General features: G+C 40.4%; 1 protein-coding gene and 1 pseudogene across 1 annotated transcript in view; both read right to left on the bottom strand.

The window, feature by feature from the left end:
- Positions 1-27,312, bottom strand: part of WNK3 (WNK lysine deficient protein kinase 3) — a 191,038-nt gene that overhangs the window by 58,103 nt on the left and 105,623 nt on the right. The window contains exons 11-15 of the mRNA XM_075539190.1: positions 27,154-27,301; positions 21,854-21,970; positions 2,934-3,089; positions 2,801-2,852; positions 1,340-1,474 (exon numbers count right to left, since the gene is read on the bottom strand). Of these exons, the coding sequence (XP_075395305.1) occupies positions 1,340-1,474; positions 2,801-2,852; positions 2,934-3,089; positions 21,854-21,970; positions 27,154-27,301 (608 nt within the window). The remainder of the gene's footprint in view (positions 1-1,339; positions 1,475-2,800; positions 2,853-2,933; positions 3,090-21,853; positions 21,971-27,153; positions 27,302-27,312) is intronic.
- On the bottom strand, positions 23,854-24,598 carry LOC142434596 (cyclin-I-like; annotated as a pseudogene).

The following is a 27,312-nucleotide window of genomic DNA, read 5'->3' on the forward strand; positions in this document are numbered from 1 at the left end:
TGATATGATTTTTAGTTCTTTCATGTCTGATAACTGGTCCCTTCTACACCTCATGGTCAGACAGGCGGGTGGGCTTCTTCCATGTGGGCTTTGATGCTTCTGAGCTAGATGGCCGCTTGTTTATCTTTAAGCCTTTAAGACCCCAGACGCTATATCTTTTGATAGCTGGGCACCGTCAGCTTTCTTCACCACATTTGCTTATACACCCATTTGTCTTCAGTGATCGTGTTGGGAAGGCATGCATCCTGGAATGCCAATTTAATAGAACAACATGTTCTTGCACTGAGTAAGTGCTTGAGTATGTCCATCTGCTGCCTTAATACTAAACTTATAAATATATGCACATAAATCTGTTTCCCCACACTCTCTTTTTTTTCACATGGCTAGGCATTTATTCAGTTTTTGTTATTCAATGTCCAACTTTTACATGCATATGTGGCAATAGAAAGTACCATGGCTTAGTTTAAGTGCACCTTCATCCTCAAGGTTACAACTTTGCTTTTTAGCACTAAGAGGTCTTGTGCAGCAAATTTATCCAATAAGATGTGTCATTTTATTTCTTTTTTTTATTAGCTGAATTGTTAAATTTTTACCTTACACATTCATATAATTATTTTTATGTGATTATACCTTTTCTTTAATTAATAAATCTTTTTATTGGGGCTCATAAGGCTCTTATCACAATCCGTACATACATTAATTGAGCAAAGCACCTTTATACATTCGTTGCACTCGTCATTCTCATAATTCACCTTCCACTTGGGTTCCTGGAATCAGCTCGGTTTCCCTTTTTTTACCCCCTCTCCCTCCCTCCCCGCTCCCCCCTTCCCATTGGTCCCTTGATAGTTTATAAATAATTATTATATCTTATCCCACACTCTTATATAAATATATTTACATATGTACATTCTAGTCTTTAGACCTCTATAAATACCCTTGTCACCTAGTTCTTTCCTCTATTTCATTTTACTTTCCTCTTGTCCCACTATCATGCTCAGCCTTAATTTGGGTTTCAGTAATTTCTCTTGGTTATCTTGCTCCTGCTGAATCCCTACCAGGCCTCTCATACCCTCCTTGCCACTGATTTTGGATCACTTGTTGCTCCCTGTTCCTGGATTGGTCAGCACCACCTCCTTATCCTCTCCTCCTCCTCTCTGTGTCCAAATAAATATTAAAGAAAATATGGTTTAGGTTAACCCATAATATTAATGTCTTCAAAATGCATATGAAAATTCTCATAAGCATAAAGTACGCAGGATAGGAAGTTAAATATATGGTCTATACTCGCATTTTATATTTCGATTCCTCTAGATAAACCTGCCAGAGAATGAAAACTTACTAGAAAGTGGATTTGGTCCTGGAACTGTAGACAGAGAAAAGTGAAGAGGAGGAGATTGAGCCTCACGATTTCTTATTGTTTGGTTAATACAGAAACGCCACCGGCCAACTGGGGATGACTGAGGAACAGACTCACCTAAGAATTAACAAAAAAATGAGCACAATGTTAAATAACATTTAAAAAACACTTACTGACTAAGGAAACTAGTTTAAAATGCCATTTTGTTTTATATATCCATTTCCAACATCTCTAGGATATATGTAATTTATAAGACCAAATCTCACAATCTGACAGATAGTCTAGAAAACTATGTGCAAGAGCTTTGAAGTAGGGGTTTGGATTCTACAGAAAAAAAACATTATAGAACAGCAATTAGAAGTAAGTCCTTTTAAGAACAATTAGAAGAAGCAAACAAACCATTAGAAGCAAGGCATTTTTTTAACAACTAGAAGTATACAATTAGAAGCAGGGCCTTTTTTGAAAATAATGAAAAGCATTTTTCCATTAAAAATACGCTTTATGTTTTGTATCCTCATGATAGCAGAGGTTACAAAAATTTAAAGAAATATTAAAATCCCCAGAACTGTACATCAAATGAAAAAGTCAATTTTACTATATGATAATAAAAATAAATAATCCCCTCATTTTTACTTCTGTTTTATAAACTTACTCAAGTACATAATTCCCTTTTGTATTTTGCCCTACTTTGTCAGCCAAAAACTTGCCCAAACCAGATAAATAATATGCAGAGCCCTGACATACTAACAGCCAAAATATATTTCAGGGTAATGGTGTCTGGGTCTATTACTCTCATGCCATGTTTTGCTTCATCATATTAATATAATTCCTTGAGAGAGTATCATATTTTTCTATGACTCTTCTAACCCTCCCAGATACTCTTAATATATTTATGATCAGACCTGAGAATGGAAAGATAAAATAATCAGGAAAGAAAACAAAACAGTCATTTTAGTCCCTGAAAGTTTATTCAATAACTGATTTATGAAAATTTGTCAGTGATGAGAGCAGGTTGAAGCATATCACTGGGGAAAGGAAATTGAGATATGAATGACTATTCAAACATGAGACAAAGTTAGAACAAAATCATTTCAGATAGAAAGTCTCCATCCCTCCCATATTACAAAAAATCCCCTAACAAATAAAAACTTACAAGTTTCAAAAAGTTAAGCAGTTAAAGGTCATCAATACTGTGACTTCTTTTCAAGTAACATACCATGGGACAACTGAGAAAGAAGTTATTCAGATAAAGAACTAAAACTTGGAGGACATTTTGGGAATGATTTCTTCTCCTTTCAAAATGTGTGAAAACCTACATTGATAATTCATCAAATTCTTTCATTGGCTAATATATTTTCCAATGATGGTATATAAAGTTTATATTAAAGTTTCCAAATGTCTTGCTTCAAATGCCAAATGATAAATTTTATTAAACATACTTACTGCTGGTTTGATTGGATGCAGAATTTATCTGGAGTTGTTCAGATGATCCTGTCTGGATTAAAAATGAATAGATAAATGAAGAAGTTCCTAATACATATACAAAAAGACTTATTTACTGAATATTTTCTCTTACTTGGTTACTGTAAGCTTCCACAGTAGTAGAGTCAACTCCAGTGGCTCTTTCTGCATCAGAATGGACATAAAGGATCTCTTGAGCTTGACCTACTATAGCCCTTAATTCTTCTACAAATTTTTCTTTCTCAATTTCTAGTACAAAGTTATCTTCAACCTGCCAAAAAGAAGTAACTCTAGTCACGAGACTGAAATTTTTCTTCAATATTCTAGTATTGTACCAATGAAGAAAAATATTAAAATGGAATGTTTAGCTTTAAGTATCACAAAAGTGCTAACAAAGACAAGGAATAATGTTACACAATATACTAAATTATTGTTTCTATTTTGACACCACAGAAACTTGTTAGATTGACAGAAGTATATATTTAAATATATCTGGAGAAAACAACATGGTCATGTAGCTGGAGCCAATCTTGATCTCTCTCTAAAGAAAAACTTGAAATCATGGAAATATTGAGAAAAGCAAGCAAACATGTGCTGATGGCTCCCACCCTGGCAGAACACAAGAAGTACCAACCACTCTACTCTGGAACATAGTGGTGAGCTAACAGCCTCTCATTCTCTCTGATTAACACCACTCATCCAACATAATTGGGAAGAGGTTGAGTAGGAACATGGCGATGAGGATAAATGGGCTTCTGAGCGCAGTGGTTCGGAGGCTTCCAACTCGTTCATTAGATGCTATCTGAATTAGGGACATTTAGGTCTGCAGTGGACTGACTCTCATTGTCTGACTGAACCTTCTTGGGATTGGATTGTGGCAGATCTTCCCTGGGGCATCAGGACGACTGAATCAAGTGGGCATGTAGGAGGAAAGATGTTGGCTTAGTAGTGAGTGAGCCTTTTGCCACAGACTCGGGACTCAAAATGTTACACCTGCCTACTCACATACCCATTCCCAAGTAGTAATTGAACCCAACACCAAATACAGGCAGATTTTGGTGAACACTTATCTCTCCTATTGCACTGGTTTGAATAATAATTGCTATGTACCCCCTGACAACGTGAGAACAAGCCTCAAAATCAGGACTTTGATGGAAATCGTACTTAACTGCTGTTGAAAGTAGGCTGGTACAGAATTACCTAGCTACCCTTGACTGCCTGGGTTCAACAACAGGTGTGTGGTACTAATTTTGTATTCAGAGTCAAAAATTAAAAATAAATTAAACAATAATACTATGTCTTGGAAGCAGCATTTGATTTCTGCACATTGATGGAAACAAAAGTAAACACACAATTAATCACAACACACACAGTTATGGACGTGCAGGAGCTCCTGAAAGAGGAGAGGATCATGGTTCCTCCCATGAGGGAGATTAGAGTGATGGTTTCCAGTTAATTTAAGTGACTGGAGGAAAAATTAGAAATAGAGGAAAAACCCAAGCCACAATTCAAAAACTCGGAAGTGCTTTAAATGATCATTCTGACCAAATGAATACAAAGTTAAAAAGAATACAACAACTTGTAACAGGAATACAAAATGCAAATACTAAATTATTAGAATTTGACAACATTGTGGAAGTATAAAAAAGCAGGATAGAAACAATAGAAACAAGATTCAATGATGTTGAAAAAAATCTCTCAAGAACAAAATACAAGATCAAATTATAAAATCAACCAAAAAATGGAAGAAACCCTATGAACATTATGGCACGTCATCAAAAGGAACAAATGTGCCTGATAAATGTCCCAGAACAGAAGGAAGAAATAATAACTACTCAGAAAACAGTTGATGAAAAGGACAAATACAGTATGAGTCCACTGATCTAGGAACAAGCAGCAGAATGGGCACAAGCTCAGGCTTGCAGGGCATCCAACAGGTTTGGGGGGGGGTCAGACAACCTGGTAGAGAGCCTGACTGGTGCCATGAACCATACACCATCTGCTCTAGGTAAGTATTTTGAAGGTCACTTTACTGGAAGGCATCTCATGCCAGCTGGAATCAAATGGTCATGGGAGGGGAATGGGATGTTGTCTACAGAGTGGCTGCCATGTAAATCTATGATGAGGTCTTCCCAGACAGGTAAACAGCCCTAACAGAGGGATGAGGGATACTGACGGGAAAAACAACTCAGGAGAATGGAAAGGGAGTAAACATGTCTGGGGAACACAAATGTTGGGAGGAAAACTGTTGGTAGAAAAGAGGGAGGACAGACCTCCAGTTGGGGTGGTTGGTGGTAAAATTAATGAAATTGCTTTGTGGAACACTATGGGAGAAGTGTCTTTGGTAGTATGCACCAAATAGGCCACACTGACCCGGACTTATGTGGCATCCTGGGGACGCAGGCCAGGCCCCATGGAATGCTGGGACACTAAATCTTGGATCTTCAAGGGGCAAATATAAAGTAAATGTTTAGAAAATAATGGTGGCGACATATCTACAAACATGTTTGATACAATTGTATGTATGAATTGTGTGGTCGTTACATAATCTGGTGTCAACTTGAGACTATTAAGAGTAAAGGTGTGTCTAGCCTGTCAATCAGTTGCATTTTGATGACCTCATTTGGAGGCACTACAGAGATAAATAGCTCACTGGAGGCCAGACCCGCTCTCTGCTTCGTATTCCTGCTGACAAGACACATGGAGCTATGCTGATGGAGCCAGAGCCATGGAGCTGGAGGAGCAAGGTGGAGACCCATGCCAGCGTTGAGATGCTTCTACTGCCACTGAATCCACAAAACTTTTCACCTACTGGCCTGTGATCTTCCTGCACTCGACATCATTTGCATGTGTTGCGTGAGTCAAGAGGAATTTATAGACTGGTAACAAACATATAGCACTTGGGGTCTTAAAGGCCTGAAGGTAAACAAGCGGCCATCTAGCTCAGAAGCAACAAAGCCCACATGGAAGAAGCACACCAGCCGGTGTGATCACAAGGTGTCAAAGGGGTCAGGTATCAGGCATCATCAGAACAAAAAAATCTTACCATAGTGAATGAGGGGGGGAATGCGAAGTGGAGACCCAAAGCCCATTTGTAGGCCACTGGACATCCCCTTACAGAAGGGTTTTGGGGAAGGGATGAGCCAGTCAGGGTGCGATGTAGCAACGATGAGAAATATAACTTTCCACTAGTTCCTAAATGCTTCCACCCCCCCCCCCCACTATCATATCATGATCCCAAATCTACCTTGCAAGTCTGGCTAGACCAGAGGATGGACACTGGTACAGATAGGAACTAGAAACACAGGGAATCCAGGGCGGATGATCCCTTCAGGACCAGTGGTGTGAGTGGCGATACTGGGAGGGTAGAAGGAGGGTGGGTTGGAAAGGGGGAACTGATTACAAGGATCAACATGTGACCTCCTTCCTGGGGGACGGGCAACAGAAAAGTGGGTGAAGAGAGACGTCAGACAGGGAAAGATATGACAAAATAATAATTTATAAATTATCAAGGGTTCATGAGGGAGGGAGAGCGGGGAGGGAGGGGAAAAATGAAGACCGGATGCCAGGGGCTTAAGTGTAGAGCAAATGTTTTGAGAATGATGAGGACAATGAATGTACAAATGTGCTTTACACAATTGATGTATGTATGGATTCTGATTAAGAGTTGTATGAGCCCCTAATAAAATGATTTAAATATATCTATATTAAAAATAGTAAAAAAATTGAACTTATGGACTTGATCTGGACTGGGCTGGGATGTTTTCTTAATATACAATTATTCTTTATATAAAGCTCTTTATACATATGTGGGTATCTCTGGATTTGTTTTGCTAGTCAACCTGGACTAACGTAGATTTTTATAAGAGATGTAAGAGCTCCCAATAAAATTATCTTACAAAAAAGAAAGGAAGAAAGGGGAAAAATACAGAAAAAAATAGTTGATGAAATATTGAGGAATTTCCCTAATATCATGACAGAACATAAAATAGCTATGCAAGAAGTCCAGAAAACTCCAAATAGAATTGATTTGATTCCCAAAGGAAATCACATTAAATAACAAAACTTTCTAATATTAGAGAAAAGGAAAATAAGCCTATGAATAACACAGCAAAAAAGAACAAGTACTTTATAAGGGCCAACCAATTAGAAAAAGTTCAGATTTTTCTACCAAAACCAATCAAGCAAGAAAGCAATAGAATAATATATTCAAAATTCTGAAAGAAAACACTGCCAAAGAAGAATCTTATATCCAGTAAAATTATCCTTGAAATGTTATAGTGAAATAAAAACATTCACAGATAAGGAAAAACAATTGTAATTTATAAAAACATGACTACTTCTACCAAAAAATTAAAAGGAATTTGATGGACAGGAAATCTATAACAGACAGCAGCCAAAAAATATTAGAAAAGATGACTAAGAAGAAAATACTCTATTTAAGTAACAGAGTGAAACAGAAGTACATGAATTAAAACAAGGAAATATGGACAACATTCACTATGAAGGCAAAAATACCTAAGTAACTAAATAAATAAGGAAACAAACAAAAGCAGAGAGAACAGAGTTGACAATAAATAGCCTAGTGGTATCATTCAAGATTCCCAATAAATAGCCGAACTGAGGCGATATCAAACCGTTCACAAAATACAACAATGTATATTGAATTTAGGAAGAAAACACAAAAAATATAAACTTCAAAAAAATTAAAACCAAGAACAAATAAGAAAAAAAACAAAAAAGAAAAAAGTATTGACAAGAACACAACACACACAAAAAAATCATGAAAACCGAAACCAGGAATACTATAAAAATTATATATAAATGATACTCACCAAACCATATTTATCAATTTAACAATATTGAATGTAAATAGAGTGAATTCAGCAGTTAAAAAGATAAACACTAACAGAATGGATTAAAAAATGAACCTTTAGGCAAGGATCTGCCCTTGTTAAGAAATGTTACAGGGACTTTTCTCCTAGCACCAACCCCCATGCTCAATGTAAACAGAACTCAGTCAATTAAGAAATCAATCTGTACAAAGCAATAGTTCATGGGTTGCAGCTCACAGTTGAACTATACTCACATAAACTCCTCATATCAATACCTTAAATTCTTGATAAATTCTTGATGTTATCAATGCCATCAGTCTTACACCATAGGGGGATGATTGATAATGTCTTTCTTATTTGTTTGTTTTGGTTCATTTTTCTTTTGTTCTTGTTAGTTTTTATTTCTGTCATAATATAACTACCAAAGCAAACCATAGTTGTTCATAACCTGTGGACAAACAAATGGATTCTGGACTCTCACTTAATTCTAGCCCCAATCCAAGAACAGTTAGTTCTTATAACATGTCCCTGCTTAATACTCACCTTCATGAAGAGATCATCTGAAGATAAGGGTGCTACAGTAAAGTGTGATGAAGAAAGTAGATGGTGCCCAGCTATGAATTGGAATAGTGTCTTGGGTCTTAAAGGCTTGTATTCAAATAAGCAACCATATAAGTGAGGCCTCAACTAAGTCCACATTGAAGAAGCACAGCAGACTTAGTGATACAAAGACGATAACAAAATCCAAATATGATGAAGGGAAAGCAGAGCTTAAATTGTGAAATCCAATTTGTAGAAGGCTATAGAGGACAGTGGGAGTCCAAAATCCATCTGTTGAGTATCTATTCAGATTGAGCTTCTGGCAGATCCCCTCTGCCACAGGTGAGGGACTTGAACAGCTTTACTACCAAACAGAAATTATTGCAATTTTGATTATGGGGAACAAACCATGGTATAATATGATAATTTGTTCATTGACTTCCCTTTTGACCCTACTTGAATTTGCTCTAGGTTCAAGTACTTCTTGCTTCTTCCACATCAGAATTTTCTTCCCTGGCTTTTAAAATATTGATGGTGGTCTTTTTTTCATTACTCTTGTATACGTATCTTTGTATTTTTATTATTTTCTCCTGGCTGTTTTGTTTCTTATTGTTTTTGTTGGGTTTCCTAGTTTGTGTAGCACAGAAGGAGTGAATGCGTAGAGATAATAACTGATGCTAGGGTTTATTAGGGATGTGGACAGGTAGGGGTAGGGAGGGTGAGAGGATTTGGGGAGCAAACAATGAATGCAGGAGGGGTAGGAAACATTAGAAAGCATTGTGATGATGTATATTCAACCTTTTAAAAAGTGATTTAGCTGGCCTGGCCCCAATCCCAACTACATGGACAGTGGCCCCTCCCCACAAAAGAATTTACTTTAGAGGACAGCATTGAAGCTATAGCTCAGGGAGAGAGACATGTTTGATCAGAGCACATGGGAGCAAATGAAGGGGGAGGAAGAGAGAGTGGAGCACACCTTGGCCCACCAAGCCCATCTGTAGGCAACTGGACATCCCCTTACAGAAGGGTTTCAGGGAGGAGATGAGCCAGTCAGGGTGCAGTGTAGCAACAATGAAATATACAACTTTCACTGGTACAGATAGGAACCGGAAACACCGCGAATATGGGATGGATGATCCCTTCGGGACCAATAGTGAGAGTGGCAATGCTGGAGGGTAGAGGGAGGGTGGGGTGGAGAGGGGGAGCTGATTATAAGGATCTGTGTGACCTCCTCTCTGAGGGATGGACGGTGGGAAGATTGGTAGGGGGAGACGTCAGACAGTGTAAGATATGGCAAAATAATAAATAATTTGTAAATTATTAAAAGTTCATGAGGGAGGGAGACTAGGGAGGGAGGGGGGAAATGAGGAGCTGATACCAAGGGCTAAAGTAGAAAGCAAATGTTTTGAGAATGATGCTGGCAACAAATGTACAAATGTGCTTAACATACAATGGATGCATGTATGGATTGTGATAAGAGTTGTATGAACCATATTGAATGAAGGGGGAAGTGCAGAGTGGAGACCCAAGGCCCAAGTGTCGGCCAATGGAGATCCCCTCATAGAGGGGTTTAGGAGAGGAGATGGGTTAATTAGGGTGCGAGGTAGTACCAATGAAGAACACAGCTTTCCCCCAGATCCTGGATGCTTCCTCCCCCCAACTACCATGATCCGAATGCTACCTTGCAGGGCTAGATAGGGCAGAGGTTGCACACTGGTACATATGAAGGCTGGAGGCACAGGGAATCCAGGGTGGATGATACCTTCAGGACCAAGAGTGTGAGGGGCGATGCTGGGAGAGTGGAGGGTGAGTGGGTTGGAAAGGGAACTGATTACAAGGATCCACATGTGACCTCCTCCCTGGGGGAGGGACGGCAGAAAAGGGGGGGAAGGGAGACTCCAGATAGGGCAAGATATGACAAAATAACGATGTATAAATTACCAAGGGCACATGAGGGAGGGGGGAGCGGGGAGGGAGGGGGAAAAAAAAGAGGACCTGATGCAAAGGGCTTAAGTGGAGAGCAAATGCTTTGAGAATGATTGGGGCAGGGAATGTATGGATGTGCTTTATACAATTGATGTATGTATATGTATGGACTGTAATAAGAGTTGTATGAGCCCCTAATAAATTGTTTTTTAAAAAAGAGTTGTATGAGCCCCCAATAAAATGATTTTTTAAGTATAAAAGTGATTTAACCGTGGAAATGTATGATTTGTGAATACTATATGAAGAAAACTACTCTAAAAAAAAGAAAGAAACCAAATTTGATGAATGGTTATCCTAAGTGAAGGAAACATAGTTTTTGTTTAGTGAGCATTGGGTTTATGCTAATGCTGGTAGAATAATTTGGAAAAGGGTATCAATAATGGTTGTTCAAAATGAAGATAATGGTAATGAACTATACATATAGAAGTTGTGGAATTGGAGGATGTTTTGTGTATTTTTTGCCACAATTTGAAAAAAAAATACATGAATAACAAGGTAGAAGAAAGTGTCATAGAATTAGCTGTGGTGATAATTGTACAACTCCTCTGGATATGACTGAATTATTTCATTGTATGAAATATGAATGAAGTGCTAATAAAGTAGGTAAAGGGTGACAGAGGACGATGTAAAATGTGAAAGTAATAATCTATAACTTTTCAAGGTTTCTTAAGGGAGGTCAGGTGGAGGAGGGGGAAATATGAGGAGCTAATATAAAGGGCTCATGTAGAAAGAAAATGCTTTGAAAATGATGATGGCAGCATATGTACAAATGTGCTTGACACAATGGATTGTGATAAGAAATGTAAGAGCCTTCAATAAAGTATTTCATAAAAGAACATTTTTTTTAAAAAACTAAAACTGACAGATGCTGCTCAAGTAAGCAGCACATACTGAGAGTTCTTTCTTGTATGGTGGGTCTGCTGTCCAGGAGGACTAGTGGGAGGATTTTGGTGAGTGAGAGGACCTCTATGCCAACCCCCAGCCATGAGGCAACCACCGCATACATCTTCCCTGAGCTGGAGCCCCGGAGATTTAAGATCCGATCCTCGGGACATCTCCTCTCAGACAGCTGAGCTGCTCCTGCATGCCACAACTTCCATGGTTGCCGATTACCCCACCCCATCTTCAGGTCTGGTTGACATGCCCGGAGCTGCTGGGCTGCCCTTCAAGACCCACACAGCTTTGGCAGCTGCCCACTCACAGCACTCCTCTAGGAGAGCTGCTCCCTTCTCCCATGGTTCCCCTCTCTCCATGTGGCAGTGATTTGCCTTCAAGCTCGGTCTCTCCTTCCATTCACCCAGGGACCCAGGAACTGACCTGCAGTCTACCTGTAGGAGGTTAGATGACCCGTGCCTGGAGGGGGTGGGGCGCTCACCCATACTGTGCTGCTCTCCGTGCTCCCCAGCCTCAGCTTGCACTGCTCCTACCAGCGTTGGGCTGCACTGCTACCACACGCTCCCCTGTCAGTACTCTGGGCCCTTCAGTTCCTGCCAGCACCACTCCTGCCCCCGGCTGCTCAGCACTTCCCTAGCATCCCAGGCCTGTGCGGAGTAAGGGGGAGTGCATCCTCAGTCCGAAGCACATATATCCCCCACACATAGCCTGGCTCCGGAGCCCAGGTGATAAGCAACCAGGGCCCAAGGGCTTCCCAGCCCATGCTGGCCACACTACCTCAGACCTCAACATGGCCAACGCCTGCTGATTGCCCTCCCTCAGCCTTACTGTTGCACAGGGGCTTCTCCACACTCACTATCTACAGCAGCAGTGGCCTGTCCCATGCCAGCATGATGCTCCCTACCCACAGATGCAACAGCTGCCCCCACCAGTATCAGGCACCTACACCCTGCAGAGACTCTCCCCAGGCACCTGCATCAGAGCAGTGGGGGTTTTCACTCTCGATCAGCACCCCTCCCATGGCACCGAGCCCCCCCCCCCATCTTTGCCCGCTATTAGGCATCTTTTGAAAAAAAATGAAATAAGAAAAAAGGCTGCTATTTGTGGCCTGACAAGCCAGTTCAAAGCAGCCCAGGGGCATACATACAGGCTCCAGCCCCATTCCAGTCCCTGAAACTCCTCACCACCCTTGGACACTGAATCACCGTGGAACCCTGCCTAAACAGGAGTCTTGCCACCTCTATAGTAGGTCACAGGCCGCGCCTGAAAGCACCCTTATTGGTTACAAAGAGAAAGAGCTCAGGGCCTCCTGGTATCCCAGGAACATGGCGCCAACCTCCACAACAAGGGGTCAAGGAAGCAGCAGCAAACCACATCACTCTCAACAACAACAACAATAAACAACAACCAGAGAGACAAAACACAATTGCAGAGTTAATGATGTTCATATAAAAATCAGACTCAGATCTGCCACAAAAAAGAAACCTTCAGAAGGTTGCTTGGAATAATACAGGAGTTGAGGAAAGCAACGCAGAATAAGGAAGCAATGACAGAGGAGATAAAGTTCACAATTGAGGGCATGAACTCCATGATAGAGGGGTCAAAGTCCACACACCAAAGGGAAATACAGGTGCTAACAGATGAGGTATCAGAAGCTACACACAAGATCACAGAATTGATGATTAGGCAGATAACCCTATCAGTGGTCTTGAAGACACTCAGGCAGACCTCAGCAAACTAAAAGACAGTTAAATAGGATAATAAAAGAGGTGGAAGATAACAAGATCAATGAAGAAGAACAATATTAGAATAATTGGTCTACTGGATACTTCCCTGAAGTATCGAGGGAATTTCTGGAAGCAAACTTTCCCACCTTAATGAATGCGAATCAGACACTCATACAGGAAGCAGAGAGGATACCAACTAGACTAAACCCCAAGAAGAACTCACCAAAACATATAATAGTAAAAACATCCAACTTTGACAATGTGAAGACAACAATTACCAAGGTAATAGGGCCTCAGAAGGATAGGAAGACAAGAATGAAGCCCTCCACACAAACACAGCATAGTGATATGGAGATAGGAAAACACCCAAAACACAAGGCACCAGATGACAGCAATGAATCCACATATCATGATAACAACTCTGAATACCAATGGCCTCGATTCATACATTAAAAGAAAAGGCTATAAGAGAGGCTCAGAAAACATAACCCAGTAATCTGTTTCCTGCAAGAGACACATTTTAAGCACACAGACAAAAATAAACTAATAATAAAAGACTGGCGAAAAGTATACCAGGCAAATGGCAACTTTATAAAAGCAGGTGTGGAAATCCTAATCTCTGACAAAATTTACCTCAAGGCTTAAAACATAAAAAGGGACAAGGAGGGGCAGTATATAATGCTCAAAAGATCAGTAACCAGGAACCAGTAAGCATATTGAATATTAATGTTCTTAACAATGGACTGGTGAAATTCATCAAACTATTCAAAAATTGAAAAAAGAAATCACAGATTCAGCAATCAGAGTAGGTGACTTTAATATATCACTATCAGAGAAAAATAGATGACTGGGAAAGAGCTCAGCCAGGAGGCTATAGAGCTAAACAATACAATTAGGCAACTGGACTTGATAGACATTTATAGATTACAGAAATTTCCATACAAATGCAAAAAGAATTAATTCTTCTCAAAGCCACATGTCTCATTTTCAAGAATAGACCCATACTGGGACACAAGTCGAGCCTGAGTAAATTAAAACATATAGAGATTATTCAGACGTCTTTCTTAGATCACTGTGCCATAAAGCTGGAGATTAGTTAAAGGATGACCAGAAAAATAAAGGCCAACAATTGGTCGATGAATAACGATCTTCTGTGACATGAATGGGTACCGGCCCAGATTAGAAAGAAGGTTAGGAAGTTTCTAGAAACTAATGATAAGGAGAATACAATGTATCAAAACTTATGCGAAGCAGATATCCTAGGCAGCTTTTAATCAATAAATTCACACATGAAAAAAGAGAGGATTATGACTGATATGTTATCACAAATCCTCCAGCAATTAGAACAGAGTCAACAGAACAACCCCTCCTATAGCAAAAGAAAATAAATATAAAAATCAGGGCAGACACATGGAAGAAGCACACCGGCCAGTGCGATCACGAGGTGCCAGGGGACCAGGTATAAGGCATCATGCAAAAAAAACAACAACGATATAAGTGTGTGTATATATGTGTATATGTATATGTATATATATACCATACTAAATGAAGGGGGAAGTGCAGAGTGGAGACCCAAGGCCCAAGTGTCGGCCAATGGAGATTCCCTCATAAAGGGGTTTAGGAGAGGAGATGGGTTAATTAGGGTGCGAGGTAGTACCGATGAAGAACACAGCTTTCCCCCAGATCCTGGATGCTTCCTCTCCCCAACTACCATGATCCGAATTCTACCTTGCAGGACTGGATAGGGCAGAGGCTGTACACTGGTACATATGAGGGCTGGAGGTACAGGGAATCCAGGGTGGATGATACCTTCAGGACCAAGGGTGTGAGGGGCGATGCTGGGAGAGTGGAGGGTGAGTGGGTTGGAAGGGGGGAAGTGATTACAAGGATCCACATGTGACCTCTTCCCTGGGAGAGGGACAGCAGAGAAGGGGGGAAGGGAGACTCCGGATAGGGCAAGATATGACAAAATAACGAGGTATAAATTACCAAGGGCACATGAAGGAGGGGGGAAAGGGGAGGGAGGGGAAAAAAAAAAAGGACCTGATGCAAGGGGTTTAAGTGGAGAGCAAATGCTTTGAGAATGATTGGGGCAGGGAATGTATGGATGTGCTTTATACAATTGATGTATGTATATGTATGGATGGTGATAAGAGTTGTATGGGTCCCTAATAAAATGTAAAAAAAGAAAAGAGGAGAAAAAATGATTAGGGCAGGGACTGTACAGATGTGCTTTATACAATTGATGTATGTATATGTATGAACTGTGATAAGAATTGTATGAGCCCCTAATAAATTGTTAAAATTAAAAAAAAAATCAGGGCAGAGTTAAACCGGTGGGAAGACAAAAGAACAATGCAAAAGATTAATGCAGCCAAAAGCTGGTTCTATGAACAGATCAACAGAACTGACAGATTGCTGGAGAATCTAACCAAGAAAAGAAAGGAGCAAATATCAACAGCCAGGATGATGGATGAAATGGGAAATCACAACAGACCCCAATGAGATTAAAAGGACGATCACAAAATACTATGAAGGACTGTATTCTAATGAATTAAAAAACGAGGAAGACATGGATAAAGATTTGGAAAAACATCCCCTCCCTAGATTATCCCAGACAGAGGTCAAGAACCTCAACAAACCTATAGCAAAAGAAGAAACAGATATGGTTATCAAGAAGCTACCAACAACAACAACCCCCCCCCATCCCCCCGGCCAGTCCAGAGGGCTTTACAGGGGAATTCTCCCAAGCATTCAGGGAAGAGTTGCCACCAATCTCCCACAATTATTCCAGAGCTTAGAAAAGGATGGCAAACTCCGAAACTCATTCTACGAAGCCAGTATAAGTTTGATACCCAAACGAGGCGAGGATCCCACAGGTATAGAGAACTGAGATGATGGCACGGGCAGAACAGGGCACTAACCCACCCAGGGGGAGAGTATTGGTCATATCTCCACAGAATTGGGAGTATGCATACAGACTCCATCACAGCACACCAAACCAGGAGGGCAATGTTCCCACATGGAGAACTGTATGAAAACATTGGGCTACAGGGCCAGCCCCAAGCAGAGCCTATCTGACCCCCGCCCTAGAAGTATGTGCAACAGAGAACAACACTAAACCTTCAAATGGGGGAAAGGAGCCGACTTACCATGCTCACACAGAAGCAAACCAAGAAGGAACAAGGGAAAGGGACAGTCGGCTTAGATTCCATATTGGCACACCAAACCCAGAGGATGATGTCCCTCCACGGGGTTGCTAAGGCACAGCTCAAGACATGTTGGCCCCTAGCTGGAGTGTACTGCGACAGGGGAGAATAATGGGGACACACAGTGGGGAGACAATGTGGCCTGAATCCCCTGCAGTGGGCAAAACCAAGAAAGGGGCATAACAGATCAGCAACGGTAAAGCCAATCCACACAGGCCCTAAAGAGCTCCCCAAATCGAATTTGGGCTAGGAGGGGAAGCCCCCAGAACTTCCCCAGGACCAGGGGGCAGTGATTCATAAAGGCCAGCAGACAGACTTCGAACTAAGTATGCTTATCCCCTCCTTTTCTTTTTTCAACCTTTTTTTTCTTATTTTTTGGACTAGGATATTGCTGGTTTGCCTATTTATATAAGACAGACATGGGAAGAAAGCTTGGGGAGAAAGAAACTGGGCCAACAGTTCTGGAGGGTCTTGTGGGGAGAAGGTGGTGGGGGGGGGGCGGTTGTGGAGAGCAAATAACGCCATAGACAGGGGAATACCTAGGGAATTAAAACCAACATCTAGGATTTTGTAGAGATTCTGTGGGTATTAGAGCAACATCAATCTAGCTGAGAGGAAATACTAAGAGGTGGAAGAAAAGGGAGTGTAATGGTGGGACAGGAGAAGGTAAAAGGAAACAGAGGAAGGCTCTAGAAAACAAAGCTATAGATAGAGGTATTAACAGAGGTGTGTACTTATGTAAATACATTAATCCATAAAAATAGAGGTATTGGCCCATGTACATATTTTTTAAGGCAATACACCGAGGCTGCGGACAGGCCTTGGGCCTCAGCTCATACCCTCCCTCAATACAAGAATACTTTATTCTAACAAAATGGCATTTTGTGATCCTTACCCTACCCCCCACACGATCGCTGAAGACAAAATGGGTGCATAAGCAAATGTGGTGATGACAGCGGATGGTACCCAGCTATTAAAAGATATAGCATCTGGAGTCTTAAAGGTTTAAAATTAAACAAGCAGTCATCCAACAGTGAAGCAACAAGCCCACATGGAAGAAGCACACCAGCTGGTTCAATCATGAGGTGTCATCAGGACCAGGTAACGGCATCAGAAGATTCACAACAAACAAATTAACAAAAACGCATTGGTGAGAATGAGGGGGTTGGAGTGGAGACCCAAAGCCCATCGGTAGACAATGGAACATCCCTCCACAGATGGGTTTCAGGGAAGGTATGAGTTAATTAGGGTGCAATAGAGCACTGATGGATCATGCAACATACCTCTGTTCCTTAAGGCTTCCTCACCCCCCAATATCATAACCCCCCAGTGCTGCTTCCCACTCTGGACAGGACCGGAATATGTGCATAGGTATAGGGAAGAGATAAAGCTCACAACACATGGAACCCAGGAACAGGAATGGGAATAGTGATACCAAAAGTGTAAGGGGTAAGTGAGGAGTGCAGGGGAGGAACAGGGTAGTGATCACAATGAATGGCACATAACCACACACCCCTCTCCAGGGGGAAGAACAACAGAAACCAGAGGGGAAGACAGCGGTCAGTGTGGGATATGAAAACAATAACAATCTATAATCTATCAAGGTTCCACGAGGGTGGGGGTGGGAAGGAGGAGTTGATCTCAAGGGCTCAATAGAAAGTAAATGTCTAGAAAAGAACGATGGAAATATATGTACTAATATGTCTGATACAATTGATGTATGGATTGTAACAAGAGTTGTAAGAGCCCCAATAAGATAATCTTTAAAAAAGCTAAAACTACAATAGCTTAACAAAAAATACAAATAACACAGTCAAAAATGTACAAAAGACATTACAAGATAATTTACCAAAGACGACATCCAGGTGTCTAACAACCCTGAAGAAATGTTCAAGTTCATTAGCAATAAGAGAAAAACAAAACAACAATGAGATACTGCCTCAAACAGACACTTTTAGCAAAAGTCAATAAAACAGAAAATAATCAATGTTGGAGAGTATATGGAGAGAGCAAAAAGCTTTTACGTTGTTGGTGGACTTGAATTTTACAATCACTATGGAAACCAATATGGCTCTTCCTTAATGAAATGCAAATAAAATATGTAATTGTATGCATGATTCAACAATGTCTCTACTGGGTATATACACTAAAGAGATCAAGAATACAACATGAACAGACATATGCCCACCACCTATGTTTATTTCAGCAATTTCCATAACAGCAAAAACACAGAAACAACAAAAAAATTCCAATTATAGAGCAATGGATAAACAAATATACAATACTATATATCAATAACAAACAATGACAACTCTCTTAAACGCCACAAAACAAAGATAAAACTAGAGAACATTAACCTTAGCAAATTTAGCCAAATTACTGAGATAAATATTTAACAGCACAATTATTATTAACAAAAGAAACATGATTTTTATACAAAAAAAATAGGACTTTGAAGACTATGAGGAAGCCAGGGACAGGAGTGGCAACAGAGAGGGGAGAGGATGAGTCTTTAATATATATAGTTTAGTATATGTGGATTGTTATTTTGTTATTTTAAGACCTTAACTGAGACATGTTAGATCAGTGGTTCTCAACCTTCCTAATGCCACGACCCTTTAATACAGTTCCTCATGCTGTGGTGACCCCCAACCATAAAATTATTTTTGTTGCTACTTTATAACTGCAATTTTTCTACTGTTATGAATCGGGAGACCCTTGTCAAAGGGTCATTTGACCCCCAAAGAGGTCATGATCCACAGGTTGAGAACCGCTGTGCTAGACTATTGCCTGAAATTAGACTATTGTCACAAAATGAATTGTGCTCCCACCAAATAGGTGTTGACTATTCTCAGTGGTTTGACAGTTATGTGGTGATGCAATTTGGCATTATATTATGATGTAAAATATCCTTGTGATATGATCTGATATAATTAACCTTTCTTTTGTGCTATGTTATAAATCCTAACCTCTCTTAGTAAATGAAGTCATATTAGGTTGTATTAATAAGGATTAGGTTGTTTTTCTTATGTCTATGAGTGAGGGTTAGGGTGGAATACAGCACCCTTAACTCATGTCACAAGTCCTCTTCTGATATGAGGAACTATAGAATTGCAATGAGTTGAAATAGACTCGATGACAACAAATTTGTTTTTTTTTCCTGTTGTGTGGCCTGCATCACCTTTTATCTTACAAGAAATAAAATAAAAGAGAAACTAGGAAAGGAGGAGAGACCTCAGTAATACCAAGAAAGAAATAGCAGAATCTGAGCCTATCATTTGAATATAGAGCTCCTGAACCCTACACTGTGAACCTCATAGACACAGGGGAAGATGGATCCTATGGCACAGGGAGATCTCCAAGGAATGCTGGGCTCATATATGTTGAAAGGGAAAAGGAATATCCCCCATAACTTATACACAGCAAGAAAGAACATCTTCCCTAGAAGTAGTGCCTAGAACTCAGACTTCTAGCTTTCTGAACAGTGAGAAAATAAATTTGTTTTCATTCTTTTGCTATAGCAGCAATATATAGAACAGAATTGAGAATATAGGACTATCTACCTATGGGGAGTTGATCTTTAACAAAGGGCTGAAATCCATCAAATGGGTAAGAGTTTATTTAAACAAATGGTGGAGGAACACTAATGAAAAAATGATACCTATCTCACACCATATATAAAATGAATTAACATAGATAAAAATTTAATGGTACAATTTAAATTTATACAAATCATCAATTAAAAAATAGGAGCAGGAAGGGATAAGAAAGAAGTGCAAATGGAAATACAGGGAATAAATGGGCCAATCAATGTCACAAAATAAAATGTGCATGTTTTGTTGGAGGCAAAACCAATTGCTTCTGAAAATTTTCACCCAAATAATAATAAAACATATATTTTTAATTACAATGTGGGTAGACATCCGGCAAGATGGCGACTGAGTAATATATACCAGAGGGACTCGCAGAAATCAGCACAGGAAAGTCACTGCGAGGGAAACTCAACTCTTCCAGGTCATAGGAGGAACATCATAAAGATAAGTAGATACAAATCCACAAGGTTTTGAGGAGTTGGGGCTTTTGCATTACCACTGTGGAGGCTGGCTGGTTAAGGGTTAACCTTAGTTCCACCACAGGCTTGGCCAGAGCCAGGCTCCTTTGATCAGCCCAAGGGCTTTACTTCAACACAGCCACAGTTTATCACCTCCTCAGGGCAGGGATTAAACCCCTCCAGCCCCACAATCAGGCAATCAGGGCTCAACTCGGTTTACTTTTGTTTCTTTCCTCTCTTTCCCCACAATCTCAGCAGTCTCAGTTTTTTTCTCACCTCTTTCCTCTCACAAACCACTGCCAGCCTCCAGGTCACTCCCCTCTGCCTAGGGCAATTACGCCCACCATCTATGCAGCTGGGGAAGCTCCCACTTTCTAAGGTGTAAGTAACTTGTGGCTGAGGAACTCCTACCTACTTCCAAGGCCCTTTAAACTGATGGGGGAATTCCAACAGCCATTTGAGGTGCTCCACTTGGCTGGGGGAACCTCTGCCCACCTTCCACAGTGCTTTACTTGGCTGGGGGATCTCCTGCCTGTCTTCTGCAGTCCCATGTGGCTGAGGGAACTTCCTCCTGCCTGCCATAGTGCTTTACACAGTCTAAGACAGCTCCAGCAACCCCCTCTCCAATGTTTCACATTGTTGTAGCAATCTCTGCCCCACCTGTGCGCTGATCTAGCGGATTAGGGAAATTCTGCCCACCATCCATGGTGCTCTAAACTAAAGCAGGCACACCCTCCTCCCCTCCACTGCACTCCCTCTGAGGCACCCCAAGCTGCCATGGGCAACACCACCACAACTTCCTGTGAGATTATCATCCACTACAGGGCCATTCTCACAGGTCCACAACCACTCAAACAGCATCCCCTGAGAAGGCCATCCAACTTGCCCTCCAAATAACAGAATATTGGTTGGCTAGGAAAAGAGTGAAACAACAGGAGGATAAAGCGGTAGCCTGGCCCCACAGTGCAATTAACTGCAGGCAGTTTGAATAAGCACTCCTACTACCCTCTCAAAGAGAGCCCAGTGCTCTACAACTCTGAAAAATGGCATCAGTCTCCTCTAAAACAACACAATGCAAGGAACAATCAGCTCCAACAACCTCTAATGAAAAATACAGGCGAAACAAAAGGCAATGTCAAAAGAATTATTCATTCGCCCTGCCACTCTAGTCCAATTCCAATACAAACAGGAAAGATACTAACTAAAATCTAACAATTTAAAGAATGAACCTGGTGGTGCAGTAGTTAAACACCGAGCTGCTAACTAAAAAAGGAGTAGTTCAAATCCACCAGCTGCTCTGCGAAGGAAAGATGTAGGTAGCAGTCTGCTTTCATAAAGATTATAGCCTTGGAAACCCTATGGAGGAGGTCTAACAATTCAGAGAAAATATTAAACTAAATAAAATGGTGAACTTAAACTAGGCATTTCTGTGTAGTGGCTGATACATTAAAATCACCTGGGAGGTTTACAAACTGTTGAAGCTTAGGCCTTGCATAGATTCTGCTTAATTAGAAACTCAAGATATTGGATTATTTTTCAAAAGCTTTTCAGGGGATTTTTACATGCAGCCAGAAAGAAGATTCACTAATCTAAATCATCTTGTAATGAACACACTCTACCTTTATATTATCCAGATAAATAAATCGAAGCCAGAGGAGAAGCAATAGTTACTCTTTGGCTCTTTACAAATTTTAAAACTATCAGGAAACTAAAAATAAGATGGCTTTGAGTAAATGGAGTGAAAAAGATGCAGATAATATTGAAAGGCAATAGTTGGGCTTTATTGAACATACCATATAGTCTGCAATATCTTCTGGTGCATCACCATCAATATCAAACTTGAAAGTGACCATTTTGTTGTTGTGTGTCTCCAGCTGACACTCCACCATGTTGTCTCCAGAAGTTGACACCTGAGCACAAACATATTACCAGTTTAAAAGTCTGTAATTGTCTTCGCTCTGCAAATTTTGCAGGGAACATCCATATGAATTCACAAACAATATATAAGGGATATGATTTAAATGGTTCCAAATATAGAAAGATTATTTTTCTCTTCAAATTAGCAAAAAATAAGTTAAGAATGTGATTTGGTGTTAGTGAGAAAAACAACTGAACACAACTTTTAAAGAGAGATAAAAGTGTTAGAAATCACGATAAACAAAAAAACCTCACTGCCATCAAGTCAATTCAATGGTGACCCTATAGGACAGGGTAGAAATTCCCCTGTGGGTTTTCATGACTGTAAATCTTTTTTAAGGACAATGTTTTTATTGCTTTTATCATTGATCATAACATGGTTGTGACTGCAATACCTTCTCAGACTGCACAGAGAACCCAGGATCCAGAAGTCACTAAGAAAAATATATAGACATACTGGGGAGGAATGAGAATAACTTTTATAGAGAAAATCCTAGCAACATAAAACTTGGGTACTGAATTCAGTTATTACATGTTACAGATTCAAATCATAGAGCTGCTCCAACATCTAGACATTCTTTTCTACTGATTATAATTTTTTTGGAAGGGGGAGATTCTGATTAGTTACAAAATCTAATCTCAGTTGTTTACATACATGCTTCTTTGGTGAGCACCTGAATATATTAATTTTATCACAAATAATTTTATACAAATGTAAAAACAAGCTTTTTACCAAATCTAAACATGTCCTAATCACATACCACTTTTATGTTTCACTTTAAGGGAAACAAAAATAAAAGCATCAATTTTATTTCTAGACTGCAGAAATTGAAATGAGAGAAACACTAAAATCAACCTGTTTATTATGTGAGTCTTTTTATACCACCTGATTCATATAAAGCAATTTCAAAGCTAGACTAATTTAGATTTGAATCATCAATCATTCATGACAGTCATCCAAACATTTGTTTACTAAGTTGCTAAAAAAAGGGGGGGTTTCCTGCTTAGTAGAGGCCAGGGTATATAGATCAACATACATAACATTCATTAATTATTCAACGAAGAAGAAAGCAATAGAGGAAAATTACATTAAGATGCTGGGTATAAGGTTTGCTACTTACCAGTTTTGGAACTTTTAAAAACATGAAACATGACTTGGTGACATAGGGCAAGTAATATTATATGTTAGCAGAGAAACAGAAGAACTTGCAAACACTATTTTTTTCTTAAATATTGGATCTTTTGAAATTTTTTATATTTTTTGAGTCTTTTTAGTATTTAAATGTTGAATAATTAGCCACACAGTAAACAAGGCTTTTTTCCCCTTCTGGCTCATTTCAATTCAGCCTCTTAAGGTATTAATCCCTTCTATATCCTTTCCTGGTTTTGCATGTTCCCATTCCCAGAGTACCCTGCCTTAGTTTTACACTAGAAGGTAAGAATTGTTGACACTGCATGACAGAAACAGGCTGCAAAGGTGGACAAGGGGAATCATGCCCCTCTTGCCTTGATAAATAAGTGCTACACACAGAACCCACATTTTCTGAAGCATATCTTCATTATAGAGCCATTTAACCCCATCATAGCGGTCATCCACTTCCATTTCCTCTCCTTGGCATTTAGCCAAGGTAGGCTTGCACCCACTGGGCAGCTGGGAGATGATGGTAGAAGGTTGCTGTGCCTCTGACTAGCACTTCTAGTTTGCTGTTGTCCTTGGAGAAATCTGGGCCTGGGACAGAGGAGGACTGTAATCTGAACACTCCTTTGTCACAGGTTACCAGGGTGTGCTTGAGGGGTTGGTAGACATAAATGGAATTCTGAGGCAGGGGAGACTTCAGAGTAGAAAAGTGATGTGCCACCAGCTCCCGACAGTGGATCAACTGGGAGCTATCCATCTGTGCTTTCTGAAGCAGTTCAATCAGGAATGAGTTTATCCATCTCCAAACTAACCATGGCCAGAGCAAGCATGGATTCTTTGAATTGCAGAAGTTGGTTGCAGGCCATACAGTGGAGGAGTTGCTTGGTAAGGAATGCCAAATGTTGAAATGAGCTCAGTTTGGGAAAACTGGTAAGAGTAACTGAGGCCTTGGTGACACTGCAATGGCCTGGAAACTGTGGAGAAAATCCAATGGTGTGGCTGTGTGAAGATCCCAATTCAGTTTATCCAGAATAATTCTCTCCATTCTCAGAATTTCAGACAAAGAACATCCACAGAAACGGTCTCTGGTCAAAACTTTCAGAACTGGAATTCTCTCATCTTCCTCAACAGTCTCGGCAGCTAACAAAAAACAGCAGATTGCAATGCAACTCAAATATTTGGGGTGAGACTTTCCAGTTTTGCTAACAACCTGTCCAATAGGCTGCTAGCCAGAGCAAATGTATCTGGATAGAGGTTGAATTGGTATTTGAGCTTGGCCAGCCACTGGATCACTTCATCTCTCTGGGATGGAGAAACATTCTGACTTGTAGGCATTTGGGGGACATTCACTTTCCACATCTAGCCTTCCCTCGAGATTGCCTTTTCCAATAGGAAAGACAATCTCGGGGTTTCCAAAGGTCCTGGAAACTTCATGATATCCTTTGGATCTGCCTGTCCCTCAGTTTGATGTAGCTACCTTATCCTCCTCCTCCCCAGCAGCGCTGTAGGCCTCACAGTGGTGACGCGGGCTCATCCACAGCCCTTACCACCTCATTCTCCTCAGCGCGCCGCTGCGGCGGCAGCGGGGGCGCAGGATGAGGCCAGGCCGACTGAAGAGGGAGAAATTGGGGAACCGGGCCAGGGGGCACGGGCACAGGGGCTCAGGTGGGGCGCATGGCTGCAGCTGGGGGGCCGGGTCAGTCACCAAATTAGTTCCATGAAGACCCCAAACCTGTGGCCGCCGCCACTGGCAACAGTCCTTCTCCTCCAACCACCACCGCTTGTGCCTGGGTGGGGAGGAGGCTCCCTCTCGCCATAGGGCAGTGGGGCCAGGGAGAGGGGGAGACTGGCTCTGCCTCTGCTCGGTGGATGTGCCTTCGAGGGGAAATGGTGAAAGCGGGAGAGGGGGAATGAGAAAAGAAAAAAAAGCAAGGGAAAGGGGTGGGGATAAGAAAAAGCGAGGCAGAGGCACTGCCCTGTCTATTGGAGGGGAAGGCTGGGGAGGGAGGGTCATGACTGTAAATCTTAACGGGAGTAGAAAGCCTCATCTTTCTCCTGAGGAGTGGCTGGTGGTTTCAAACTGCTGATCTTATAGTTAGCAGCCCAATGAGTAAACCACTATGCCGCCAGGGCTCCATTTAGAAAATACTATAGTTAGGGGCAATTAAAGATTTATTCAGTCATTCCCCTTCAAATTTCTCTTAGCCCCATAAATTGACCCTATCAGTCACAGGTTCTCAAATTTATTTGGCCTTTTCAATTTGAATCTGGTGCTAGTGAAGAAAATTGAAAGCAGCATTGATTGCTCTTAATAGCACACTGGTGAGATCTGTTTTACATACTTCGGACATGCTATCAGGAGTGACCAGTCCCTGGAAAAGAACATCATACTTGGTAAAGTACAGGGACAGTGAAAAAGAGGAAGACCTTTGTCAAGATGGATGGACACAGTGGCTGCAACAATGGGTTCAAACATAAGAACAACTGTCAGGATGGCACAAGACCGGGCAGTCTTTTGTTTTGTTGTACATACAGCCAGTCACGGAGTTGAAACTGACCCAACTTAAAAAAAATGAATCAGCACCCTCCTGACAGACACTTGTAATATTGTCTATAACCCAGAATAAGTTTTTACAGCCCCGCCCCTGTGTCATTCCAGCCGCCCCAGTGGGGGGCAGTATTATCCACTTTGGGAAACATTTTAAGTAAATGATGATGCACTATAATGGAAATACACTCGTGAAAAGTGGAATTGAAAGATAATGGAACTTTTCCATGAACTTTTAAAAGTTCTCAAGTATAAACTGGTCTAACATGTCTAGAAAACAATTAAGCAACATATATTTAGAAACTTTAAAAATTTTCACTCTTTCACCTAACAATTCTAGTTGGAAACCTAGCATAAAGAAATAATTAAATAATATATACAAAGACTTATGTTTAAGAATATCTACTGCAGAGAGACAGAAAACAGTCTAGTGAAAAACAGACAGGATTTATATAAGGAGTAACAATACCTCTATAACCAAGACAACACACTACCATGGACTTAATTTCAACTCACAGTGACTCTAGGACAGAGTAGACCAAGGCTGTAATGTTATAGAAGCAGATGGTCTCATCTTTCTCCCATGGTGGGTTTGAAACTTTGACCTTTTGGTTAGCAGCCCTACACTTGGCCACCAGGCTCCTACATAAGGAACTAGCCAATGCAGCCATTTAACATACTGTGTTATTGGAAAAGTACTTTATGATACAGGAAGATGTATTTGATCATTTTAAGTTTTTTAAAAAAGCAGTATATAAAATTGTGTAAAAGTTTAAACAGCCATACTTAATGCATAATCATATTAGTTAAATAAATGTGTTGAGAGCTATCATTTGCTAGTTGAATAACTTTAGGAAAATTATTTTTACCTCTCTGACCATTAATATTCTCATATGTACAGAATAGTATACTAGCAATAATAATACAGGATTACTAAAAATTTTAATGTATAATATTTATTGTGCATTTTTCTTGTTCACACCTGCCATTGAGTTCATTCTGACTCAATTTTTCAGAAGTAGATGGCCAGGTCTTTCTTTAAAAACACTTATGACAGGATTTGAACCACCAACCTTTCAATTAGCAGCAAAATGTTTAATCATTTACACAACCCAGAGACTCCATTTGGAGTACCTAGCAGAGAAAAATGCAATACAAATTTGATACTATTATTATTTTTATTATTATCTTGATATGTACAATGTTACATATACATAGAGTAAAAAAGGAATGAAAATAAATGAAAACATTAATGGGAACTATCTCAGAGTTGTATAAATACAAATGAGCTTTGTTTTCTTCCTTATATTTTTTCCAAATTTAACAATTAAAATAAAATATTTTTAGCAGGAATTTTTTTAACTGGGGAAAATGTTGCTTCAGAGTGAATTCCACAATATTCTGTACCCACTTCTCCAACATCACCCAATCCCCAATCCACCAGATATCTATATGTAGTCTTCATGATATGGTAATATTTACACACTGACCTGAAGAACGATAAGCTGGAATCTAGTTCCCTTCTCTGGTCGGGGACAGGAAGCTCTTCTCTGTTTAATCCTATCTTGTTTGCCATTTCCACCTGGATTATCAGGGGTATTGGTGTTTTCCTTCAGAGCTAGTACATCATGATGCAAGCTAGCAATGGT

This window comes from Tenrec ecaudatus, chromosome X, assembly GCF_050624435.1.
Source record: "Tenrec ecaudatus isolate mTenEca1 chromosome X, mTenEca1.hap1, whole genome shotgun sequence".
NCBI classification, from domain to species: domain Eukaryota; kingdom Metazoa; phylum Chordata; class Mammalia; order Afrosoricida; family Tenrecidae; genus Tenrec; species Tenrec ecaudatus.